Genomic DNA, 27,741 nt, shown 5'->3' on the forward strand with positions numbered 1-27,741 from the left:
CCTTTCAAGGAGTAACCTGCTCAGCTTCAAAGCTATGTTTCTTGCTCTAAGTAACCTATTCTTTTCTTCTTCTTTTTTGCAGTCTTGTGTTAGTATTTAATTACAGTGTCTGAATTCATTGTCAGTGCCATGCTTTATATGTGCTTACCTAGAGAAGGCCATCTAGTGGTTAAATATGGGAAGCAAACATCACTCTATTGCGGTGTATATACATGCATACCTTGTAACCTGAACTGGTCGGTATGTTATTTTCTGCAGATAAATAGTTTCCAGTTTTATAAGACACATCTTTAGTAAGTTACATACTTCCTGTTCTTCCCAGTGGACAAAATGTCCACTGGGACATTTTGTACACACCAGCCAAAGTTATTTAAAACAAATTTTGTACACACCAACCAAAGTTAACCAAGCTCTGCCTTGTTGTATCAGACCATGGTTTATGTAGTCAGGCATTCTGTTTTCAGCAGTGACCAGCAAGGCATGAAAGTGATCAATATCCCCTGTTGTTTGACACTGTTCCCTGGTGTTCAGAGCTATGCCTCTGTACATGGGGGTTTCATTCCACTGCCATGACCAAAGTGCTCTAAACAAAATTAAAAAAATCCTTCCAGCAGCACCTTAAAGACCAACTAAGTTTTTATTTTGGTATGAGCTCTCGTGTATGCACACTTCTTCAGATACACTGAAATAGAAGTCCCCAGACGCTTAAATGTAGAGAAAGGGTGGGGAGGGGTATCACTCAGAGGGGTGGTGGAAATGGGTGATTGACTGACTGATAGCTGTTGACGACTGTAAAGGTAATGGTAAAGGGACCCCTGACCATTAGGTCCAGTCGTGACCGACTCTGGGGTTGTGCACTCATCTCACATTATTGGCCGAGGGAGCTGGCGTATAGCTTCCAGGTCATGTGGCCAGCATGACAAAGCCGCTTCAGGCAAACCAGAGCAGCACATGGAAACGCCGTTTACCTTCCCGCTATAGCGGTTCCTATTTATCTACTTGCATTTGGATGTGCTTTCGAACTGCTAGGTTGGCAGGAGCTGGGACCAAGCAACGGGAGCTCAACCCGTCACAGGGATTCGAACTGCTGACCTTCTGATCAGCAAGCCCTAGGCTCAGTGGTTTAGCCCACAGCGCCACCTGGGTCCCTGATGTTGACGACTGTAAATGACTGCAAATGGTCTTGCATGAAAAAGCAAGGGGGTCGCTTTATCATGTATAATAAGATAAGAATCCAACGTCTCTGTTCAAACCAGGTCTCTCCATGGTTTTTAGCTTGTGATAAGTTGCAATTCAGCAACTTCTCTTTCCAGTCTATTTCTGAAATTCTTTTGTAGAAGACAGCTACTTTGAGATCTTGTATAGAATGTCCTGAAAGACTGAAGTGTTCTCCTCCAACGTGCTCTAGTGCGACTTGTTCCCTGCCCAGGATTCTTAGCACCTCGGTTCCCTCTCCCCTCCCTGTTTTCTGCTGTCCTTCCCAACAGCCAGGCAGTATACCATGGCAACTGAGCACACTCAGTCCCCTTCAGGTTATTCCTCTCCTCTTTGGAGTTCTTTGCTAAATTTTTTTTTATAAAAAAAAATACTTCCACAAACTTTGGTGCTCTTCCAAGCTTGCGGATACCTTACTCATGTGTGTGGTGCATCATGCCATTTTGGCTACATTATTACAAGCTCTGACAGCCTGAACATCAGAAATGGAGAGAATTACAGACCTATCTTAGATGACTCTGTTTAATCCTTTTTAAATGCTATCTGCTGGTTGCCACCGCCACATCTTTCCAGCAATATATTCCATGAGTTAATGTGCTGTCTGAGGAAAGTGCTCTTTTCCCCTAAATCCAGAATCAGCTGCCAATCAATTTAACTGGATAGCCCCAATTCTAGTATTATGGGAAAGAGATTTCTATCCATCCACTTTCTATCATGTCACCCAGCATGGAAAAGCCTCTGATGCTTTCCACAGAAGAAGCTGCTCCAACTCCTATTCCCATATCCTATAACAGAGCTACTTTTATTACTTTATTGAGAGGACATGATGGTTTTGTAAAACCTATCTGTGAAATTGATGAAAGAAATTGATATGGCACCAAGGCATCCAGCCACCACAAACAAATGTAATGGCAGGTCACACATACACAGGGATAGCGAGCTCTGGGCTAACTATAGAGGAAAATAATGTAAGTGCATTTAAAATCTTAACTTCTTAATGCTCTCATAAAAATGGTGTTTGTTATTTTTAGGGGGGCCCCCTTTTCTTTTCTTTTCTTTTTAAGCAAGCTTTTTCATTTTGCCTTTAAGGAGAAAATCAAGGTGCCACAGGGTTCTGTCCTGGGTCCGCTGTTGTTCAACGTCTTTATAAATGCCTTGGATGAATGAATTGAGGGGATGCTCATCAAATTTGCAGATGACACCAAACTGGGAGGAGTAGCTAATGCCACAGAAATCAAAATTCAAAATCAGAATTCAAAATGACCATAACAGATTGGAGAACAGGGCACAAGCTAACAAAATGAATTTCAATAGGGACAAACATAAGGTTCTGGACTTAGACATGAAGAACCAGATGCACAAATATAGGATGAGGGAACCGGGCTTACTAGCAGTACATGTGAAAATGATCTAGGGGTCTTAGTAGACCACAAGCTTAACATGAGTCAACAAGTGTGATGCAGGAGCAAAAAAAGAAAGAAAGAAAGAAAGAAAGAAAGAAAAGAAAGAAAAGAAAAGAAAAGAAAATGCTATTCCACTGCAGGGGGTTGGACTAGATGACCCTTGGGGCCCCTTGCAGCTCCAACATTTGCTGTCCACTGCCACGTCTTCTCATTCAGTAAGGCTTGAGGAAAATTCCAAGAAATGCTACAAAATTGACTCTGCCCAGTGCAATTCACATGTACAAAAGGCTGCTCTGTAGCAAACCTTGTGATGTCATGAGTCCCACAGTTCTGGTGGGATTTGGATTGGGATTGGATAGGCAGGTTCTGAAACAGCAGGAGGAAAAAGAGGAGGAAGAAACTGAGGGAAAACCATATGGTTGGAACCTGGTTTGGAGAAAGGGCAATCTCCCCTTTCTACCCTAACTTCAGAATGGTGAACATGGATGTCAGCTCTCCCCCCCCCCCCCTGTTCCTGAGGAGCGCAGAGCCTGGAGTGCTGTGGCAGAACCGGATTTGGCAGTGACTGAACAGCAGCCTGAACAGGAAGATGAAGCCTTGCCACCTAGAACGAGGCACTGCCTTCACTGCAAACCCACCCACCCACCCAGAATTCTGCAATCCTCACATTCCTGCAAAGCAAGCAGGTGTCACGAGCGTGAGATTTGCTCTCATGAGCATTCCATGCCTTACCTTGAAAAGCTTGGTGGCCGGGTCATGGAAACTTATGGAGGCATCTCCATTGCTTCTTCCCACTTGTGAACTTCTTGCCCTGCCTTGGGTCTGCTGCTGAGCCTGTACTGTTATGTGCCTGAATAAATATCTCTTTCTACTTACAAGTAAGCGACTCTGCTTACATGATCTGGGGTGGCAGAAAGGCCACCTATAGCTTCTTGAATCTGTGTAAAGTCACTGCATGCCTTAAAGCTGTTTTGTAGTATGCCCATATGTGTGATTTTACTTATTGCGTTTATTTTAGAATTTATATTTACTTTATAATGCTGAAAGTTCCTCAGAACAGTGGAAAGTTAAAAACCATTGACTAAAGCATCCAATCATTAACTTGAAAAATAATAAAATGTCAGAGCTTTAACAAAGTCAGATGTTAAAAGCCACAGAAAATCATGTGCTCAGTGCCTAATGTGGCAGGCATCAGTAGTATCATACATAACCACATAATCCAACCTAACCACTTGGGCACAAGTTGCAGATGTTAGGAGAAGTTGCTCAGTAGCAAAGAATGGCAAAAAGTAGGTTGCTCCAAGTAAAATATAAACAGGACCTCAGCACCTTGTGCATATTACCACTTGAATGCTGTTCTTTTTGCAGGTATTTTCGTAACACAAATCTGTTTATGAAATCTGGTCTTCTACATAATTTCCCCATGACCTATGACTATGTACCAAACAAGCCAAATTTGTAATGGTGGTGTAATAAAATATATTCAATTAGAACTGCAAAGATAACTCTATTCTGTGATGAGGTTTTATTTTTGCTATCCATCCCCCCCAATATAAATCTGAAGATTTATATTAAATTTATCAAGTTATGACTTGCTGTGCATATGAGTGACTATCCCAAAAACAATACCTTCATATCACCATCCACCAGCCCAAACATTACACATTTCTGTGCTAGCAGTAAGAACTGAAAATCATGATGACATTCCACATTATGAATATGCAGATGTGAAATAATCCCTGAAATAATCCCAAAAATACTTACGTGGAAGTAAGCACCATTAAAGTCAGTGGGATCTACTTTTGGGTTAAAGATTAGATTGCCTTGCAAATGCGACTGTACAATAACCCATAATAAGTATCTGTCTACCAACATTACATAAATAGAGTGACATCAGTGTTGTATGAATGAACTTTCCCTTGTGTACACATGCTGCCTAAAACTGATGAACTTCCAACCCTTTTGTTACTGGGAATGACTATGTCCCTGGTACATAAAATTTGAAATAAACTTTACTGCACATATAAAGAAAGGAATAATTTAAAAAGGCAGCACTGTCAAACTTGGCAGTAAAGTAAGATTTATTCATGAAACTTTTAGATGGGAGGGAACCTAGTTATTGGAAATAGGGGCAGAATGGTTGGCCTTCCAGATTGAAAGGCAGATGTCAAATGCTTGAACAAACTGTTTTTGCATAAATATTAGAGAATCCTTCAGGAAACCTGTTGCATTAAACAGAACCACTGGAGAAAACCATCAAACTAAATGACATTGATTTCTCTCCCTACCCCCTGCCTCTCTCTCTCTCAGAAAATATACAATGGCCTACAGAAAGACATTTAGAATTTAAAGCAACAAGTCCAACACAGCACATCTGTTTTCACTGCAAATGCAATAATACATACAATGTATTTGCACCACTGCAACTAAAAGCAAAAGCAAGCCAGACCCACCACATAGCACTTAATTTTCCAAAAGTCAGAGACACAGGTGTGCATTGGACTGCAACTCCCTGAGGCGGCTGTGTGGTGAGGCTGGCAGTGCTCCATGCCTTCTGTGCCTTGCAGATTTCCCTAAAGCCACAACTTCTATGACACCAAAGAGCCATGCACTACCTGTGGCTCGGTCAGTGCACTTCTTCGGTAACAGCACCAGCTGGAATTGAGACTCTCTTAATACACAACAAGTAAGAAAACCAGATCTGTCTCAATGAATTGTGTTCTTTATATGTCGAAAAGAGCAAGTTCACATCCTAATTCCTTTGTTCTTATTATACTATTATCTTCTTGGTGAAATAAAGCAAAAGGTAGCAGGAAACTTTACAAGTATTCCCATCCGTGGAACTGTTGCTTATCAACAGGTACTTTGTCAACATAAACAAACAAAATGCCCCCAACTACCTGAAGTTCCTCTCAAGAAAACAAGGAAGGAAAGGAAAAGAAAGGCAAGCATATTAATGTGAATAACTGCTGTTTTGTGTATTTAGGTGGCAATCATTTATCTACTTACCTGGAAGTATGCCCCAATGAACACAGTAGGACTTATTTCAGAGCAAACATCTGTACAATTGTACAATAGTATGCATAAATTTGGTCTTCATTGTGGGAGATTGTGGAGATGAAAAAAGACCTTCATGGGAAAGTTAGGGTTTAACATAACAAGTGCTCCGTGGTTGTGTAGCTCATAAACCTAAAAACCACAACTGAACTCACCGACATTCTCTGTGCTTGACGTTGGCCAACATATTTTATGCAAGATGGAGACCACCTAAAAGGTTGCAATCTGATCTAATGGAGAATTGAATTTAGGTCTCGCTCATCTCCAAAAGACAAACATTATGACCTGGCTTCATAGTTATCCTCTAGATGTTATTTGAATTTATTCTTGCATGGATAAACTGCTGGCTGGAGCAAGAATAGAAACTCATCTGTTTCTCTTTAGCCATTGTTTTACAATGCCCTAACATACAAAGGAAAGATGCTATTGTGGTTCCTATCCTTATTTGTCCTTCACTGGATGTAATTAATACTGCTGGTGTGTGTGTGTGTGTGTGTGTGTGTGTGTGTGTATCTGTTAATGAAAGTGTGACTTCTTTTTCACATCTCCACAGAACATTTCAGTCCTAAAAGCAAGCTGTCACTTGACATAGGGTTAACATAAAACTCATGTCAAGCATCTGATGTGGCATCTGGGAAGAAAGCCAGCATTTAAGAATCACTAGTTTGCTTCCACCATGAGTGACTAGAAGAGCTGAACAAATAGGTTTGTAATTCGTATGTACTGAAAGAATATCTTGTGGGTGAAGTAATTCCATTTTGTTAGAAGCAGGGGCTCCTTTCTAATTACATATCTGATACTGAAATCAGCAGAGTTTAGCTGGCAAATGCAATTCATAATGCAAAGTTCCTGGAAATTTTGAAGACACTGAAAACTGGTTTCTGCATTTCTCTGGAAATAGCGGATCTTAAAATAAAATAAAAATACATGTGCTAATTGCTGTAGGACTATTTACTGCCTCCAGGATTGGTAAAACAGGGCATTCATACAGCCTCTTTTCATATTACTGGAGTCTTGTGCAAAGGGGAAACCTTCCCCAGCCTAAAGCCCTTCAGATGGTTTGGACGACATCCCCCATCAACTTCACCTAGCATAGGCAAATTGGACACCAAGTTGGGCAAAGCTGTTTTGTGCACTCACCCATCAAACAGACAGTTGGTGTCAGATTGGCACCAGGTTAGCCAACATGGTGCTCTCCAAATGTAATTGTTTTACAGTCTCCATCATCCCTGACCAATAGTCATGCTGACTGGAACTGTTGGAAATTGTAGGACAGCAAAATTGGGGGGGGGGGGCATTACACAGGCTACCGTTGGGTTGGAGATATGGAAGGCAGAATGTATTTGGAAGAAGAGGGCAAGCACAGAATATTTGATGACTATTACATTAGCCAGATGTCTCATTCTATTCCCATGAGAGTATAGGGGCCAGAGTTACCATGAGGTGTAACAATAGAAAATAATCTGATAAATTGTGTCCCTACAGTCAGTTTAGTGGACTACATCATATCAATGACCATTTTACATCTGTTTCATGGAAGTCTTTCTGGAGAACTTCCAACTTTCTGTTTTGTCTCCACTCCCACAGTATTGCATCAGAATTCATAGGTCCTTTAATTAGGTTCTGCGCTATGAACCATTTCCTGTGTCAAACAAATTGGCTATTGATGAGTATGTAACCTTATTAGGAGAGTAGCATAAAACAGCGTGGAACACAGTTCCACACAGGGAAGTAAGCTATTCATTGCACAGTAACATTGAGAGCAAAAATAATTGTAGCTGTATTTAAGAGGGAGAATGCTGTAGAGCATTCTTGCAGTGCTTTTTAAGGGGAGAGGCCATAGCTCAGTGGGAGAGCACACAGCTTGCCTGCAAAGGTTCCTATAGCACCTTCAGGGGCAGCGGGGGCGGGGGTGGTGGTGATGGGAAGACATCCATGAATTTCAGTAGACAAAACAAGGCTACATGGACAAATAGTCTGACCTGGCATAAGGAAACTTCCTGTGTCCTCACGAAACATGTATAAACACTGATGTGTGAACAGCAGAATGGCCAGTCACAGAATGTTGGGAGTGCCACAACTCTGTCTTTTTGTGCATCCTCTCTCTGTGTGTCTTATTTAACAACATATAGACTAGACTTTTGGCTAAAAAGCTTGCTCGCTTTCCCATTTTGTGCCTTCTCCTCCTCTCTTGATTCCCACACCGACTGCTCTGCTTCCCCTCTCCTCACCACTGCTTCTTGTCATGCTGCTTTCCTGCGTAAATAGACACGTTTGTGGGTTGTTGTTGTTGTTATTGTTTTTTAAATTGGATTTTAGTCATATAAGTGTAGAATTCAATTCAGCTGTAATGTTCAACTATATGTTTTATTTTCACTTCTGTAGTGTTGCTTTCTGCAAAATATTTGGCTGCATTCTGTGATTGATTTTTGCTAGTTTGAGGAAAACAATCGTACATTTGTGAATACAGATCTACAGAAAGCAGCAGTGGTGAACATATTTATGGAAAAAATGTTATGGAAAAATAAACAAAAATCACAAGGAAGTGGAAATCAACAGATATTAAGAAGCCAAAAGTATGTTGGAAAACTGAACATAATTTGAAGATCTCTTCCCATGCATTTGAAGGATAGAACGTGAATTGATAGAAAAGAGAAATGTAGTTAGAGAAGAATGAAATATAGCACTGCAACACAGCCTTTGCCAACGAGGTGTCTTCCAGATTTTTTGGACTACAACTCCCATCAGCCCCAGCTGGCATGACTGTAATATATAGGACTGTTGGGAATTATGGCCTAAAACATCTAGAGGGCACCAAGTTGGTGAAGATTGCTATAAAAACAACCACTTTACTTGCCTTCCTCTTGCACTTTATCACCATTGAAAGAAACTGAATGGAAGAAAATGACCAGGTGAAATTAAAGACATATGATCAGTTAAAAAGTCAATTGAGTGATTGGTTACAGCATCATCAAATGAATGAAATGTATAAATTGGATAAGAAAATTGGTTTTCAAAGGGAAAAATCAAAATTGGAAACAGAATTGCTAGAGCCAAAAGTTAAAAATCTTTCAAGGATGTAAAATCTTTTGTTGGAGTGGCATACGAAAGATGAACAAACAAAATTGGTTATGATTGGCTGGGCAAAAGATATAGGGCACAATATGATGGAAGACTGGGAAAGGTTGTGGAAAAGTAATAAGAAATTTACTGCATGTAATGTGTTAAAAGAGAATATGTTAAAGATGATGTATAGATGGTATCTTACCCCAGTGAAACTGGCTAAGATTTATCACAAAAAGGATAATAAATGTTGGAAATGCAAAGAAGCGGAAGGAACCTTTTATCATATGTGGTGGACTTGTCCCCAATTGAAGAGCTTCTGGGATAAGATTTATAATGAGTTGAAGAAAGTGTTTAAAACACGTTTGCTAAGAACCCAGAAGCTTTCTTACTTGGTATCACAAGAAAAGAATTGCCCAAGAAAGACATTACCTTTTTTTGTATGCCACAACAGCAGCTAGAATTGTGCTAGCAAGGAATTGGAAATCAGAAGATATTCCTACGATCGACGATTGGCAGATGAAGCTGATAGAATTCATGGAACTGTCTGAACTGACTGGGAGAATCCGGGATCGGAGTGAGGAGTCAGTGGAAGAAGATTGGAAGAAGTTTAAAATTTATTTGGAGAAGAATTAATAAAATTAAAAATAATTATTAAAGGAGGTGGAAGTAAAAAGAGGTGGTAGAAGCAATTTAGATTTGCGAAGAAGGATTTAAGACAATATGAAAAATAGTTTTTATGTTTTCTAGTTTTCCAGATTTAGAAGGTATGACGAAGTAAAGGAATTTAGAGATGTACTGTAAAGGGGAATTAGAATAATGATCTATAATGTGTAATTTAAGAAAGAATGGTATAAAGACTTAGAAGTGCTAAATAAGTAATAAAAATAGAAACGTGGAAGGGGGGATGGAGGAAGTCGAAGGAGTTAAGAATTGGCAAGTGGGCAATTTAATTGTTATGTAAATGAGACTTTATTGTTAAGTACACTCAAAGGAGCCAATGTATTCGATTCATTTGTTATTTGTTATTTTCTTTTTTGTTTTTCTTTTCTTTTGTTTTTTATTCTATGTTGATAAAAGTTAAAATCAATAAAAAATATTATAAAAAGAAAGAAAGAAAGAAACTGAATGGAGATGTACCCATTACTCTATCTGGAAACAGATTGGCTTGTAGAGAAGGCTCGAGTAGAATATACATTCCAGATCCCACCATCGATACGGGACAAACCTTACTATGATCAGACAAACTGAGACCGCATTACAGTAATGTGGTCATGTTCAGGTCCAATATCTTGTGGTGCCAGAGATCATTGGTTCAATCTAGTTACATAAGAAATGCTCCTAAGGAGCCAATGCCATAATATTAACCAGATTATTTAGCAGTCTGTAGTCTTTAAGTGTGCTTAAAGCAGAATTTTATAACCACCCATTTTTGCGTGTCTAAAGCATGACATTAGATGAAAGGAACGAAAAACAAACACCCCCAAAACAGATGGCCATATCACAAAAGAATGATACAGCTACATTAAGATAGCTATTGAGATCTGGCTAGCATCCTATGTAAAAACAAGGGCACAATACTTTGGGTAAAATATGTAGAATCTGAACAATGAGAAGAGGTTGTTACTATAAATTCAGAGAAAGGGTACGTATTTAAGCTTGAAACTCAGAAGATCATATTGAAGACATAATTTCTATGTTTTTATAAGTAAGTGAGGAGTCGGTACAGCAGATGATTGGAAGAGTGGCCCATGTGTGGTAATTACAGTGTGCTACTGTAATCTCAGGGACACGGGTGGTGCTGTGGGTTAAACCACAGAGCCTAGGGCTTGCCGATCAGAAGTTCGGCGGTTCGAATCCCCGCGATGGGGTGAGCTCCCGTTGCTCGGTCCCAACTCCTGCCCACCTAGCAGTTCGAAAGTGCGTCAATGTGCAAGTAGAGAAATAGGTAGCTGGCGGGAACGTAAACGGCGTTTCCATGTGCTGCTCTGGTTTGCCAGAAGCGGCTTTGTCATGCTGGCCACATGACCTGGAAGCTGTACGCTGGCTCCCTCGGCCAATAGAGCGAGATGAGCACCACAACCCCAGAGTCAGTCCCGACTGGACCTAATGGTCAGGGGTCCCTTTACCGTAATCTCAGAACTGATGTAAGTACGGTATGTGATGTAAGTAATCTCAGAACTGATATAAGTGACTTGAATACAAGTCACGATGCATCCTCAAAGAGCCCAGAGCGACAGTGCTCAAGGTAACCTGAAAGGTATGTTGGTTTGAGTCCCAGGGTTTGGGGGGAGCTCCTAGATCCATTGCTGTTTACTAGAGAAATCCAGCTGACTCAGAGTGCCCATTGCCAAATTTGTTGGTGCATCACCTATGGCAATTCCTGGACAGGCGTTACATTGGTAATTCATGATTAGACTACTGTAATGCATTGTAAGTGGGGTCTCTCTTGCACCTGGTTCAGAAGTGGCAACTGGTGCAAAATGCAGCTCCCAGGTGGGTCACCCAGCTTTATACATTTCACATCAATGTTGGAAGATCTGCACTGGCCGACTATAAGCTACTGAGCCACATTCAAAGTTTCATTGTTGACATTTACTGCCCTAAGCAATTTTGGACCAAGATGCCTAGCAGAGTGTCTGTCCTGGTACAGAACTAGCTGATCTTTCAGATTTTCTAAGGAGACAGCCAGCAGGTTGTCACCAGTGAAAAGTGAAATTCTCCCCTCAAGTGGTTTGCGCATACAGTAATGACATTCAAACACCTTTTAAAAACTTATGTTTACCCACTCTTTCCTAGACACTCAAGCTTTATTTTTATTTTTGTTTTGTACACTACTCAGTTTTATTTGCAAAATACAGTTGCTATTTTTTAATCTAATTTTTTAAAGGAAGTTATATTGAGTGTTTGTAGGGTTTTTAGTTTACGTAAACCACTCAGAGATTTTTTTATTACGGTATATTGCAGGGTATACATTTAAAATAAATATACAGATTGGGCAAAGGGAATGTATCCAAAACCGAATTAGATTAAAATATAATTACATAAAGGACCGCCTTCACAGGGAGATAGATTGTGTCCGTGTGTGTAGCTGCATTGATTCACCTAACCTCTGAGCTGCTGACTGTAATGCAGACTATGGTATCTTTCTGGTTTGGGTGGCTTATTTGGAAATTGACAGAGATTTGCCTATCCACTCCCAGAAAGGTCTCAGTGGTTATTCAATTCAATTTCAACACCTTTATTGGCATATATATATAATATAAAAACAAAGACAAAACATACATCACATATAGGTCATTGGTATAAATAGTCACTCTACATCATACAGAAATAATGGAGAGCAGGAGGAGGGAAAGGCACACAAGGGATCCTCAGCTATCATTGTTGAAGGCTAGATGTATTGATTTTAATTACATAAATTCTGGACAAGTAGTGGGCCATAATTCTGGTAATTTCGGGGAAGTCATCCCTCAACAAGAGCTGGACCACTGTTTCCTTGTTGGGGAGGGTTCCAGGTCTTGTAAAGGATAGAGGGGGGCCAAAGTCGAAAAAATTGGAAAGGGGACAGTCCAGAATCATGTGAGCCATAGAGTCTACCTCTTTCTGGCCACAAGGGCATAATCTATTCCAGTAAGGGATGCCTTTGAGTCTTCCGGCTAACACAGAGGATGGAAAAGCATTTAGGCGGGCCAACATAAATATTCTGCGATAAAAAGGAGATACCAGGTCATATAAATAATTAGGTATCAATCCTTGGTGCGGCGGCAGCCCCAGGAAGGCAGGCGAGCATACTAGAGGTTGGGCAGGATGAAGTTTCTGGAATTCGATATCAGTCTCTGCTTAATAAGAGTAAAGATGTATGAGTCCTCATATGTCAGGAGGGAGTCCACTGGAAGGCCTAGTTGCCTCAGTTTGTTGGAAATATTAGAAAACCATATAAAGCTGTGGCTGTCTTTCAGAAGACAGGATATCAGGCTATCTGGATCGGTATTAAAATGAATTTTTAGCCAATATTTAAGAGTAATAATCCAACCTCTTGTCTCAAGAAGGTGTTGGCCCAATTCTGCACAGATAGCCAGGTATGGCACACATTTTGGTACTCCAAGAATTTGCCGAAAGAAGGATGATTGGACTCCTTCTACTTTGTTGTTAAAGCTGGATATCCATAAGGGGATCCCGTATAGAAGCTGGGAGGCAGATTTTGCCTTATAGGCACTAATTGCTGCAGGTACAAATTGATTCCCACCAAGGAAGTGAAAACGCTTGATTTGTGCAACAGAGCATCTTGCTAAATTAATTGTTCTATTGCGATGGGTCACCCATTTTAAGTTATAGTGAAAGGTGACACCCAAGTATTTATAGCATTTAACTTGCTCCATTTTTTGGGTTCCAATCGACCAGTTGAGTGGACACCAACTTTTAGAGAAAACAAGGATCTTTGACTTGGAGTAATTAATTGCTAGGTGATTCACTTCACAATAATTGGAGAATGCTCTTAGATATCTTTGTAGCCCAACTCTGGAATAGGAGAGAAGAGCAGTATCATCTGCGTACAAGAGGGTAGGGATTGCTTTGGTATCTAGTCTGGGAGGGTGGCCATTTACAGCAGATAAATGATGTTTCATATCATTTAAGAATAGGTTGAACAAGTGTGGGGCAAGTATACAACCTTGTTTAACCCCTTTGGTGATTGTGAAGCAGTGGTTATTCTATACTACTACTAGTAGTAGTAGTAGTAGTTGCCTCAGCCGCTCTGGGTGGCTTCCAGCATATATAAAAACATAGTAAACCTTACAGAGCTTCCCTTTCTGGGCTGCCTTCAGATGTTTCCTAAATGTTATATGATTCCTCATCTCCTTAACATCTGATGGGAGGGCATTTCACAGCATGGGCACCATTACTAAGAAGGCCCTTTGCCTGGTTCCCTGTGGCTTCACTTCGCAGTGTGGGAACCGCCAGAAGGCCCTAGGTGTCCAGGCTGAACGATGTGGGTGGAGACACTCCTTCAGGTATACAGGGCCGAGGTCATTTAGGGCAACCTGTGGCTCTATCCCATTGGATTTGTCCTGGATAGAGCACGTAACACCTGTGCTGAAAGATCTACAGTTGCATTCTTGACACAATTGGAAGTGCTTAAGGTCAATCTACCTTGAACTAGGCCTCTTCCTGAATGAACTTGCCCATACATTGAGTTCATCAGTTGGGCCCCTGTTTGAGTGCCAGTGTTGTCTGATTTGGGATGGCTGGAATAAAGGGTAAGAACATAAGAGGAGCCCTTCTTAGTCTAGCCAAAGGCCCTTCTAGTCCAGAATCCTGGTCTCAAGGTGGTCAATCAGATTCCTAGGGGAAGCCCACAAGTGGGACATGAGCTTAACAGCACTTTCCCCACTCATGTTCCCTTGCAACTGGTATTCACTGGAGCTGGCACACAACCATTATGTCTAGTAGCCACATTGTTAATGGCGGCACCTGCATTGTAGAATGCCCTCTCAAGAGGCTTGTCAGGCCGCAGTTCTGTATTTATTAGAAGTCTAGCAGGCATGGATTTTATCTCAGACTTACCTAACCATTTTTTAATGAATCACTGCTTATTTACTTGTTATTCAGGTTGCTTATTGTTAAGCAATTTTATTGTACCAATCTGTTTCGAACCATTAAAAAAAAACTCGTTGAAACAGCATTAAAGAATGTGGCAGGATGTAAAATCAAATCTGATGAAGACAGATGTCTCTGTTGACTATCACCAGTGGGTATCACATCTTGAGGAACTCTGCATGAAACTCAAGGGTATATAGCCCCATAAACAGAAATTAACAATGGCTATATACCTCTGTTCAGCTCTGCACACTGCAATTCTATTGATATTAATGGGCATCAAGTATAATTCAGTGCAGGAATGAAAGCCAAAGAAAATATTTTCTCAAAGCATGGGACCCCGCACAAACAAAGTTGCAAACATCACCACTTGGGGCTCAGAAGTGATTTAAATGGGATCTCTATTTGTTTTGCAGGCATAAAAGCAAACATATCCCGTGTGCCCGAGAGACAAATGTGGTTCTACTAAAAACCAAGGTAAGTTTCCCTTGCCTCAAGTCAGGTCTGTATTTCATTTGAAGTACTTAATGCTCAGGTCCTTGAAATGCTGGATGGTAGAGCTAAATGAGCTTGCTTTGTTTGAGCTAACTTCTCCTTACATATACATTTCTAAAAATGTATTAAGGTTTTTCCTGCAAATGAAATAAAGCAAACCACTTCTACCAGATGGTAATGACATTGGCTACTTCACAGGGTTACTTCCATTAACAGATGGACTAACTTCCATGCCTTCCAGGTTATGGAGCCTAAATTTCTTTCTCTTCTATTTTAAATGCCCACCACACTACAGGTCTGAGAACTGTGACTCACTCATGCGTCCTGAACTTCTGTATTCGTACATGAAGTTCATGTCAAAAGCCATTATGATAGGAGAGACCACATTTCAAATGTTAATATAGTCCTTGGAGCTTCACGGATTCAAGCTAATATACAGCAGAGAAGGGTGACTTTTCCTCTTACATTCATTCTCATCTCTGTCACAATGCAGGTGGGGTGGAATATTTTCCATATTAATCTAGGAAAGCTAATCCCATCTGTGGTAAAAGAGAAAGCGGTGGGGGGGAAGAAAGCTATCCCTGAGGGTTAAAACATACACAATCAGACATGACAAGCAGTGCAAGCAACATGAGGTCCAATAGAGGTTATCAGGGGGAAAAGGAAAGGTACTTATTAGAAGTTGAATTGCCATACATAATTGTGTGAAAGGTTCAGCTGGTATCTTGACAGCCAATCTTGAAAAAGCAAGAGTCTTTTGAAAAGTAGTATGTCAAGGGAAAAGTATGAGAAATGTGTGTCCAAAATATATCCAGTCAATCTTCTTGTTAAGACAGTGAACAAAAGGAAAGCAACACACACACACACAAACAGGACTGGCCTGTCACGCAACAGGGTGAAGTGACTTTTTTTCAGGCAGCATCATGCATGTGATGCAGATGGAGAAAGTAACTGGTGTCTTTAATGGTGCAACAAGATGTTTCAAGTGCTGGTCCTATCAGGGAGAGAAGGGCATGATCAGAAGTGCCGTAGCTCAGGGGTAGAGCATCTGTTTTGCATGCAGAAGATCCTAGGTTCAATCCCTGCTATCACTAGGTGGGACTGGGAATGTCCTCTGTCTGAAAATCTGGATAGTCATAGCCCGTCAGTCATACTGATCTAGATGGATCAATGGTCTGACTCAGTATAAGGCAGGTTTTGATGTTCCTATTTGGCTTCAACTTCAGGCAGCAAAATTTTATGGGCCAGCACTGCCAGTGACTAAGATCCCAAACAGTAGTAGTATTTCAGAAATTCCTTGGTATAGAAATAACATGAGAGATACAAAGGGAGCAGAGGAGGAATTTAGAATAAATTGTCAATTGTCAAACTATGACACAGGAACAGAAAAGAATTAAATATGAAAAAGAAGTAAGAAAAGAAAGATGGATCTAGAAGAAAGAAAGAGAAAGTTAGATGAATAGGATTTCATTCCCCAGGAGTATATTCCTTGGGCAAGTTGGCAATGGAGCATTCCTGTTTTCCTGGCAAGCCCCCAAATGCTTCCCTGTTCCAAGTTGACATATGTTCCACCAACACAGAGATGAGGTTTTAAATGCAAATGTGTCATCTGGAATGACCTGAGGGTATTTGTAGTTGTATTAAAGGATGCATGCCCAAATTCAAGGGAGAGATAATTGCATTTTAAAAAATTATTTGTTAAATTTGGATCCTGCCTTTCCATCAAATGTTGTTTGGACATATACACCAGCCCTGCCTCTATTTCTGTATATCAAGCTGTGACCTTTAACATCAGCTCAATAAACCTCATGTGAATGGATTATTGTATTATTTAGTTATTGTATTATTATTATTGTATTATATTTTTGCGGGACCCAGGTGGCGCTGTGGGTTAAACCACTTGCTGATCAGAAGGTCGGCGGTTCGAATCCCTGTGACAGGGTGAGCTCCCGTTGCTTGGTCCCAGCTCCTGCCAACCTAGCAGTTCGAAAGCACGTCAAAATGCAAGTAGATAAATAGGAACCGCTACAGCAGGAAGGTAAATGGCGTTTCCATGTGCTGCTCTGGTTTGCCAGAAGTGGCATAGTCATGCTGGCCACATGACCTGGAAGCTGTACGCCGGCTCCCTCGGCCAATAATGCGAGATGAGCGCACAACCCCAGAGTCGGTCACGACTGGACCTAATGGTCAGGGGTCCCTTTACCTTTACCTTTATTGTATTATTTATTTATTGCATTTACATCTAAGTGGTCTTACAGTTCAGTATTTTTCTTTCATTCGTCTCGTTTACAATCACACACAGCCACCACCTCTGCAACTCTGCAACATGACATACACAACTGAAGCCCATGATTTAATTTGCCTAAGGCAGCTTCTGCCAACTTGGTACCCTTCAAATGTTTTGGACTACGACTCCCAACTGCCCCAGGCAACACAGCTGCGGTGTAAAGGATCACCAGGACTTTATGTCGGCACTTGCTTCTTAAACATATGTAGCAATCATGAAGAAGTATGCTGCTTAATGGATGAATAATGTTTTGCTTGCCCACTGAGTAATCACAACCAGCCAATGCATTGAGGACCACAGATAAAAAGCGCCAGGCCAGAGGGCATAAGATGTAGGCAGGTTTTGGCCTTGGCAATTCTTCTTTCAGAAATGAAAGGCCACTTGTGTTTATCACATCCTGATGCTGAAACTTCACATTATTAATTTACAGGTACTTCACTGCTTCCAACAATGTAAATGTCCAGAGTGTGTAGGAAAAGCAAACCTAACCTGAAGACCAGATGAACCCAGGTACATTATCTTTATCCTTAAGTACACAAGTGGAAGCTGACTCGGCTTACATTTAAACAGGAAGATGTGATTAGTCTTTAATATTTTAAGTGTTTGTTTAACTTTAGTTTCCCAGTTCATTACCTCAGCTTTAAAGCTACTGAAATGCAATTAACTGAACAGGCTAAGAAGGGATGGGAAGAACTAATTGCTGGCCAAGATATGAGGCTTGAAGACAATAAGTGATTGAACAATTCAACAGAACCTGTTGGGTGTGATTTAATTACATGATAAATTTTTTGGGTGTTGCACTTAGAGAAATTAAATAAGAATGACTCTAAGGTGGGTTTAAAAGGCAGCCATATTTAGATGCAAGCAAAAAATACATTTCCTGGCACAGGTCCTTGGCCATCCACAAAACCTGTTGTTCAATGCAACTCACGGCCGTCTCACATTAAGGAGATGAGATACGGCTTACTGCCTGTGTGGGACAATAAAATTGCTCTTTTTGAAAGACCATTAGTGGACAACCACCCTAAACTATTTTTAAAAGCATTTAACTGATTCTCTAATGTTCCTTATTATGACTGAGGGCATGACCCACTTGGAATAACATCCAAGGCTATTCTCTCTTCAGTTCTAAAGCCAGACTTTCCTGGGAGGGGAAGGGAATAGAGAGGGTCCAAAGGAAGCCCAGTGTTTCAGAGATCATGTATTGTAAGTTAACTGATATGGACCACTTGCTGGGGGCTCTGCCCCATCCATGCTCCCTTTTGTTTTCAGGTATGTGTCATGTTCACTCAAAAGATTATATGGCCAGAAGAGGACTATAGGTTTCCCATCTCTGGTTTAGATTGTCAATGAATATTTCCCCAAGGAGCTTCCAAAGTAGAAGGGGAGGAAATGACTGGATGTTGTGGCACACTGTATGCACAGCACTCTCTACAAAAATTCAGAAATAAAACGGAGAACAACAGAGAATTCCTAATGCTCTGGTTCTCATTTTGCTTTGCTGGGTGCATAATGTTTTTACCTTGGATACACCTGGCAGTATCATTTAAAAAAACAAAACCACTTCTCATTTTACAAAGAACTGTGCCAATCACCCACATTGTGCTTCCTACGTAATACCCCATTTGGAAGTCTCCCATACCCCTATCAAGCATTTAATCGCCAGATGGCATTTCTTGAAACATCAGTAGTGTATAAATGTGTCCATTCATATAAGGTTATAGCCACATATTATGGGATTAGAAAATATCCCTAACTTGATTCACCACCAGGCAAAGGGGCAGAAAGAAGTTATAGTCTGGGAGAAGCTGGGAAACACATTGCTTGCCCTGAGTAGGTGACTAGCTACGGTATTAGAGAAGTTAAGTCTGGTTAAAAAGAGAAAGCATTTCTACCACCAGAGGGTAGTACAAGAGTGAGGGAAAAAAGAAGAAAAATGTGATTTCATTGGAAGTTCTGGAACTTGAGAATTTTGAATAAAAGACTAACTTGCTGGGTGGCTTTCCCCTGTGCTGCTGTCTATAAATGTGTGGCTCTGGAAAACTTAGTGGTCTATGAAAAAAATATCCACCAAAGCAGGGGGAACATGTACTAAAGACTTTTGCATATCTTCTGTAGAAGTCAGATGGGACATTTAAATCTTATACAGCTATCCCTATATGTCTACTCAGAAGTAAGCCCCATGGAGTTTGATGGGAGTGTGCATAGGACTGCAGCCTTTGCTCCAAGAAGAGCGATTCTGGAGGTTTTGATGGAATGAGGAATGGTAAATCACAGGTCACCATAAGATTCTTGAAGGAGGAATCTGTCCACTTGTATTCTGCAAAGCCTCATGCATACTAATGGTGCTATAATGTAGCAGCTATGTAAAGAAACAATAGAAAGAATAACAAAAGAGCAAGCTGAAATTACTGGGTGATATCCAAGGTTAGTCATAGTAGACCCACTAAAAGCAACAGACTTATGTAATGGATTCTACTCAAAGTGTGACTTAGTTGGTTTTTAACCACTGTCCTAGAACCAAGTAAAGCCCAGAGAGATAAGGATGAAAAGATAACTTTATGTAATTATGTAATTGCTTCTTTCCAATGAAACAAACCATGCTAATAAATGTGTTCTCTGTGAAATCTGATACTGTCTCCATAATACGGCAAACACACAAACCTGCAATTGTCACTTTCTAGTGCCCAGAGGAATGCTTCTAATTTCCTTTGTATTTAATTTATTACCTGTGGCCAAGCACAGAGCTCGATCCAACTGCCTGGGTTTCTGCTTCCATTTTCTACTGTGACCCACTGAGTTTGGATCACCAAGTGGGCAGAGTAAACACAGCAGAGCTTGCCTTTTGAAATACAACTGCTTTGTCAAAGAAATGTACAGTATTCTTTACTGCTTTGGTTCTCAGTGAAAAGCACCTAAGACTATGGTTCCTCCAAACAAAGATTCAGGAATATAAGACCTTCACAGGTATTTAAAGGAAGTGAAGACAACCTAAAACTGTGTGGTTGCAGTGGTGGGGAGAGTGGAGATCTTATTTCTATAGTAGTAGCCAAAACATTTAAGGTGGCATGTTGTTTCAAGGTAGGGGTTGCTCCTTGGATCTTCCAGGACCAGGTCACCCACTTTTCAGAAAACTGGGAACAGGGATGAAGAGAACAGGGAATCAGATTGCTTAGTAATGAACTGTGCTTAATTTGTAAGTGTCAGAGGTCAGTCCTGACTGGGGTTGCCTTTTGAATCCTGCTCCGCATGAGGGCTGCCTATGATGACTTAAGCAAGAAAGACATTTTGATTTATTTGTTACCACACTTTTTTTAAAAAAAGAGCAAACAGTGCACATAAGTTACATCAGTTATCAGTACTGTATGCTTACCTTGTAAGGTAGGTCACTACAGTACTATTATTTTATGACTTACAGATGAAGGGCTGTGGCTGAGACATAGTGGCTTGCCCAGCACCACTAACAGTCTTTTACTCCCCATTGTTTGGCATACCTAGCACCCCTCCCCCCAATAAAGGTAAAGGGACCCCTGACCATTAGGTCAAGCCACAGATGACTCTGGGGTTGCGGTGCTCATTTCGCTTTACTGGTCAAGGGAGCCGGCGTTTGTCCGCAGACAGCTTCCAGGTCATGTAGCCAGCATGAATAAGCCGCTTCTGGCGAACCAGAGCAGCACACGGAAACGCCGTTTACCTTCCCGCCAGAGCGGTACCTATTTATCTACTTGCACTTTGACGTGCTTTCAAACTGCTAGGTCGGCAGGAGCAGGGACCAAACAACGGGAGCTCACCCCATTGCGGGGTTTCGAACTGCCAACCTTCTGATCGGCAAGCCCTAGGCTCTGTGGTTTAGACCACAGCACCACCCACGTCTCCCTCCCTAATAAGTGTACCTAAACTCTGAGAAATTAAGAAGAGATCTGATGTATAAGGCCAAAGGCTGTTCTCTGTGTGTCCAACCAGATACAGATGGGAAGGCAAATGCAGAGCATAGGATCTCTGAACAGGATCAGGCTGCACAGTCACAACCCTCGTATTCCTACATGTATGCTTATTTGAAATGGAAACACAGCGCACTGAACATAATGGCACGTACTTCCCACTGCATCTGCTCAGATGCCTTATTCTCCAGTTCTAGCAGTGTAGTTTCTAACAGAACTGGGTATGCACGTAGCCAAGATTTTTGTTGGGGGGGCCAGGACTTTGGGGGGGGGCGGGGCAGAACCAACATGATTGGTCAGTTATGTATTTCTATTGTTTTACTTGATGGGGGGGGCAGCTGCCTCCCTGCCCCCTCTCAGCCATGCCCATGGAACTAGGTAAAAATGTGCAACCCTTCCTGCACACAGAAAGTCCCCCCCCCAATATTTCTGGCGATGAAAGTAGTCTGGCCAATTAAACCTGGTTGGCAAAATGAGTTACTGTACATGGTTCTCATGGGGATCCAGGATTCAGTAAAAAGCCTGAAGTTTATTCTTTGGTAGAAAATAAAATACATGTAAAAATAAATTAATTCTCTAATAATTACAATTCCTCAGGTTTCAGGCCTGAATCCCATCTCAAATAGCTGTAATACTACGGAAATATTTTTTGGAAGGGGAATGTTTTACCTCAGCCTTGACGATACAGCTAGTTTTTAAAAGGAGAGATGAAAGAGCCGGAAAGCTTGGCTGCTGTGTGAGGCGACACGGCGGAAAAAGAAAGGCCCTTTACTCATGCTCAGAGGCACTCTTTCCCCCTCGGCTGTGAGTGAGACTAGTGCATGGAGCCCAAACTTCGCGAGGTATCCTGCAGCAGCTGCCCTATCGCGACGCTGAAGAGGACTCCTCAACGCCCTGCGCGGAAGGCTCCGCTTTGCCCGGCCCTCCCTCCTTCCAAAACTTTCGCCCGACCTTTCCTGCCAAAGTTCCGAAGTTTGGTGACGTCAGCGGCGCGGCCGCCAATCCGCGCCGAAGGTGTTATTTTGGGGAGGGGAGGGGGCGGCTCCTCCGGGTCCGGCGCCCGCCTGCTTCGCCTTGCCCATTTCATGGAGAGGCGGCCGGCTGCGAGCGCCCCTGAATCGCTCCCAGCTCCGGCGGCTGTGATCCCGGGACCTGGCCGCTGCTGTTGCTGCTGCTGCTGCCGCCGAGGTCTCCAGGGGACAGGCTGGGCTTCCCGCCAGGCGCTTCCGAGTGCGCTCCTGGGCTGCTGAGCTCCTTCTCCAGCAACCGGTTACCTGGACTGCAAGGCAGAGCAGGATCGGGCAGGTTGTGGTTGTGGCTTAAGCAACGGACCGGCCCCCTCTCTTCCACCCGCCCGCCCGCCCGTTTTGATCTTGCGCGCTTTCTGCCCGGGCTTGAAAGGCAACGCGACGATCCGTCCGGGGACTCGGAAAGAGATGCCTCCCGCACCGCCGGGCTTCCCTCGGCTGCACTGAGATCTCTGCGTGGCGCCCTCGAGGGCTGCTGGTTGGGATCCGAGGCGCTTTTTTGGTGGGGTTCTCTTTTTCTCCCTCCTCCCCCCTCCCCACTTTTGCCCGGAGGAGAAGGCGAGCATGCTGGGCGCAGGGAGAACGAGTTGGGGGCGCCTTGGGCTGCTCCTCTTGGGGATGTGGAGCATCGCGCTGTGGCAGCGGACCGAAGGATGCCCGAGTAAATGTACCTGCTCCGGATCCAATGTGGATTGCCACGGACTGGGACTCAGAGCGGTGCCCCGAGGCATTCCCAGGAATGCGGAGAGACTGTGAGTACCAGCCGGAGGAGGGGGAGGCTGCTTTGCCCGCCAGGTTGCCGAGAAGGAGACTGCTCCTGCCGGGCGTAGATTAGACACAGCTGTTAAAATAAGATAGCCTAAGATAGAAACGGGCACAGTGGTGCTTGTGCCGGGTTAGACCGCTGGCCACGGGCAGCTTCAGGGCACTGAAGTTCCTGGGGATTGTGAGCCACGGGAGGTGCCGGGCTGCTCCTCTTAACTTCCTGGCAAGCAACAGAGCCCAAAGCACTTCAGGAAGAGAGAGCCTTATAAAGAGCCTTTGTGGGTTTCTTTTCTAATTGCATAGCAGGTTAGCCATTGTGTGTAAATGCTCAGGAAGGAAAAGGGGGAGTGTGTGGTGGGAGAACCACATGCAACAAGTATGCTTGGCATTTTTCCACATGATGCTCACTGGAATGTCTCACCAGACTTTGGGCTGGCTTACTGACATTTGCACATCCACACTGCATTCACTCAAGGTGCATCTGCTTGGTTGCAATTGGAGGAGGCATCTGACTGCCATAGTGAATATGTAGGGTGCTTTAAGCCTAGGCTGGTTTCTGGTTGCCTGCAAGGCTAACCAGAACAGTCTGTGACTAGTTCAGCCTCTGCCTGTTTCTACAGCTGGTTTTCCACTAGCATTATATAACACACACTCTCTCTCTCTCTCTGTGTGTGTGTGTGTGTCTGACTAGTGGATTTGGGGACAGATGGGCCCAAAAGAGCTTCATATAAAGAAATCCAAACATAATGGGATGTATTAAGTGACCGGAACCTTACCTTTCCCGTGTCTTGATAGATTCACTAGAGCAGTTCAGGAAATAGTCATCTCATCCCTGACCTAATGCGTGATTAGTTTTCATTTAGCATTTAGTAGGATTATGAAACCAGGCATATAGCCACAATTGAAAAGGCCTACATATTCCTGCAGAAGTGAAAGAGTCTTATGGCATCTTAAAGACTTAACAGAGTTATTCTGGCACAAACTTTCATGAACTAACGACACTACATTGGATGCCCAACATGTTATATCCTCTGTTGGCTAAGGATGCGCACAAGAACCCATTCCTATTCACATGTGTACAATTTTAAAAGTGTAAACAGTTAGGCTTAAGAATCATAAAATGCGGGGAGTAGGTCTTTAACACTTGTGTTTACAAAATGGATAAACTGTGTGAGTGTATGTGTGTGTGTATTAATTTTATATATACACAGTATATAAAATCTATCTATCTATGTATATGAAATCTGCCAGCACAACACTTCATGCATCAAATGAAGTAGGCACTAGTCTATGCCACAGTGTTTCTTGAAGGTGTCGAAAACTGTATTTCTGCTATGGCAGACTAACACAGATTATATACCGTATATATATTCCTAGTTACTGCTCTAAATTACTTTCCAAATACTTAAATGCCTAGTTGCTTTCATTTGTGCACCCCATTGCCCTCTTTGTATCAAGTAATATAATGTCGCTAAAACTTTAATCTAAAGTTCTTGGAATTTTTTTTAAAAAAAACAGATAGGCCATTGGTTCATTATAGCTAAATCCCATAGGGTCAGTAATATGCCCTCAAGTATTTAAATACCATCTTTAGGACCAGCTAATGCTCATGCTTGCATGGTGAATATCCGTCCTAATGAAGGCACTGCTTTGCTGACCCTGTGAAATACTTACAAATAAGTTCCATTGTGAATTAAGTGGATTTAGGTCCAAGTACATGTGTTCAATATTGAGGTGTCGGTTGTGCAGCTGGAAGTGTGCAGAGCTGAACACTTGAGATCACCTTCGTACCATTTCACTATCTGGAGCCAGTAATAAATGAACAGAAGTATGGATTTAATAGGTCTTCTTCACATGGCTAGTGACTGAGATTATAAAAGCTTAAACTTGATTTATAAACATCTTCAAAGCAAAAAGGCTAACAATCTCGACAGAACCTTGCATTTGAAGTTCTTTAGTAATTTCACTCTGCTCTTACGAAAAAAGGAAACATAACATTGAAAATGAGTGTCAAAATTTTTCTTTTGGATCCGAATCCTTTTGGTTCCAGATGTTGAGCTTCAATCAATGGTGACATTTGATCAGTTCAAAAAACATTTGAAAAGATGGTATACAGTATACTGAAAATTATGAGCCCACACTGTTATGATCTTAGTAATGTTGTCATCTTAGTAATCACACCATGTTTACACTTTGAAATACGAGTCTGAATAAACCTTCAGAACTACAATTTATTCCCAAATGTTAAATGTTTTAGAGGGCTTGGTAGTATGGACCTGTGGCCAGAATTAGGCACCTCTCATGCTTTTCTGTGTGCATGTGCAAAGTTAAGGGAGATGTACCTAGTTTTGTGCCAGGGCAATACAGCTTTAGCCAAAGTCTTTCCCCCCCCCTCTTGGAAGCAGGTGCTCCAAGAGCTCCCCAACCCAATTGTAAACTATTCCCCTTCTTGGTGAGAAAAATCGTGACCAAATCTAGGTACAAATAAGATTAAATACCCACTTCCCTGGTCCTCCCTGCATCCTGCTTCTTTTCTCATCAGTTGGCTGGGACAGGCACCACTATGGTGCTTTGGAGAAAGTTCCACATGCTCATTGGTATGACAGGTATCGCTTGTGTCCCTTGGGGATAACAGGTCTGGAAAAGCAAGAATTTTTAGTCCATAGTGAAAACATGATGCATTCGTGGAACAATGTTGTGAATCAAAATGTAGGAATTGATGTAGCAGGTTAATATTTAGTTCTGCAAGCCTTTTAGTTGTGTTCTGCTCTACTAGTTTGCCATTTTTAATATGCCAGAAGACATGGAGTAGTAGCCTGCACACCAGCTGCTTAAATACTCCGGCTTGATTAAAGTACCATAGTTTGCAGTGTGCAGTTCTATACATGTGCACTGAGAAGTAAATTTCATTGTTTTCAGTAGAGCTTACTCCCAGGAAAGGGTGTATAAGATTGCAACCTTAATTTTCTCTATAGGATTTGAGTCCAGGCAATGCAGTTCACATACAAGCGAATATGCCCTGTTGCACTCAGTGAGACTTACTGTGGAGTAAGCATGACTAGGATTGGGCTGTAAATGTCTTAAGAGTAAAATAATACCCTCACATCTTAAATTATCTGTGCGCTCCTCAGTGTGCAAATAGTAAGAGCAATCAAGACTTTGCCAGAGTGAGATATGAGAAAAGCAAAACCTGATAAAGTTTCACGTCAGTGTATCATGTGAAAAGCCCCACATAAGCCAAGAAAGCAAAGAATTCACCAACAAAATGAGAATGACTTTTACTGCGTGGACTTAATATGAGCCAGCTTTTTGCCGTTCCTTTTGCTGTTAATACATATGAGCTTGTGTTTTGGAAATCACATTTAAACCCTAAAGTATCATTATGATTCTGTTTTTCCCAAGCTAAAGCAGGAATTATAAATATATTTCAGATTTAGACTTGTCTGAACTTAGTTAAGTGGTGTGTGTGTGAGAGAGATTGCATCCAGACCTCTTAAACCTACAATTTAGCTTGTTGCTTATGGTCAAATAAATCCATTCTTTCTTAGAAATAAAACCTAAATTAGGTTACATTCCATGCTTTACTTTGGAGTATGTCACATTGAACTCAGGTAGGACTTATTTTCTTGACCACATGCAGATATGGGGTGGGGGTTATTGGTCTAGGGGAATTGTAGCGTGTGATTGGAAAGAACCCTGAGATTATGACCATAGTCGATCTAAAACAAATGTCACTGAGAAATAGCATAGTGTAGGGTAGTTAACATGGTGGCCTCCAAAAGTTGTTGGATTACAACTCTCATAAACCCTGATCATTTCTTATACTGGCTGTGGCTGATGGGAGTTGTAATCTGACAACAACATTTGTAGTGTGCCGTGTTGGCTACCGCTGTAAAAGTGTAAGGCCTTCACACCTGATCATTTGACTTTGGGGTGAGGGGGTTGAACCTGAGTTGCAGTGGGAATCACTCTGGGATTCATACTCTGGGAATCACTACTTTGTCAGAACATTTAAAAAAGATGAAACAGACATTTAAGAAATAACTTGCACTGGCAGTCACATATCTTGCAATGCAAACAGTTTTTGAGATTTAGCCCTTGGGTTTGTGTGCTTATGAAATCTGTACTTGTAGCAGAAGTCCTTTTCCTGATGTTTATGCCACAAATGCAGAATTTGGGGAGCTTGAAATCAGATGTCACAGCTGAAACTGGTTTCTTTCAACCTTGTTTGTGATCATTGGTAAGCATTTAAAATGAATTTTGTGCCGAAAGTGTTGCTGACTGGGACAAGTCTCGGGCTGTTTCTCTCCTTTGCCTTCCAACCAGGAGCAAGAAAAATGAGCTGCTTGTTTTGTCACAATATCAGCAGCAATATATTAAGAAACTGTATTTGTTAGTGGTAATTAGATCAAGAAATCCAGCCAAAGCCTTTTAATTCTTACTTAGATAGTTCAGTAATGCACTAATTTGAAGTATAGCTCAGGAAGTTATATTACATAGAAATTGTTTATGAGTACTTCACATTACTTTATTGAGTCTCCAAGTCCAGCAGGGATGGGGAACCTGTGTCCCCTCCAGATGTTGCAGGAACAAACACCCATCAGCTCCAGGCAGCATGGCCAATGGGCCAAGAGTGATGGGACTTGGAGTCCAACAAAATCTGGAGGGCCACATGTCCCCTATCCTTGATCCAGTCTACACTGGGAATCACTAGAAACAGTTTTAAGTCCCTTCATAGTCACCCCAGAAAATTGCCCCTTCAGCAGAAGACTGCAAAGCGTTACTAAGGTTAAAAGTTCTAAATAAATTTATTTACTAATTTATGTGCAATGTTGCATTTATATTCCACCTTTCCTCCAAGAACCTCAAGGTGGTGCACATGGTTTTAT

General features: G+C 41.9%; 1 protein-coding gene across 2 annotated transcripts in view; it reads left to right on the forward strand.

The window, feature by feature from the left end:
• The first annotated feature begins 22,111 nt into the window (after nucleotides 1-22,111).
• The window catches only part of SLIT3 (slit guidance ligand 3), a 414,666-nt gene continuing 409,036 nt past the window's right edge, over nucleotides 22,112-27,741 (forward strand). For both annotated transcript variants that reach the window (XM_035105174.2, XM_035105175.2), the window contains exon 1: nucleotides 22,112-22,839. In XM_035105174.2, coding sequence (XP_034961065.1) covers nucleotides 22,652-22,839 — 188 coding nt within the window. In that variant the 5' untranslated portion in view covers nucleotides 22,112-22,651. The remainder of the gene's footprint in view (nucleotides 22,840-27,741) is intronic.

The sequence above is a fragment of the Zootoca vivipara genome, chromosome 2 (genome assembly GCF_963506605.1).
Source record: "Zootoca vivipara chromosome 2, rZooViv1.1, whole genome shotgun sequence".
In the NCBI taxonomy this organism is placed as follows: domain Eukaryota; kingdom Metazoa; phylum Chordata; class Lepidosauria; order Squamata; family Lacertidae; genus Zootoca; species Zootoca vivipara.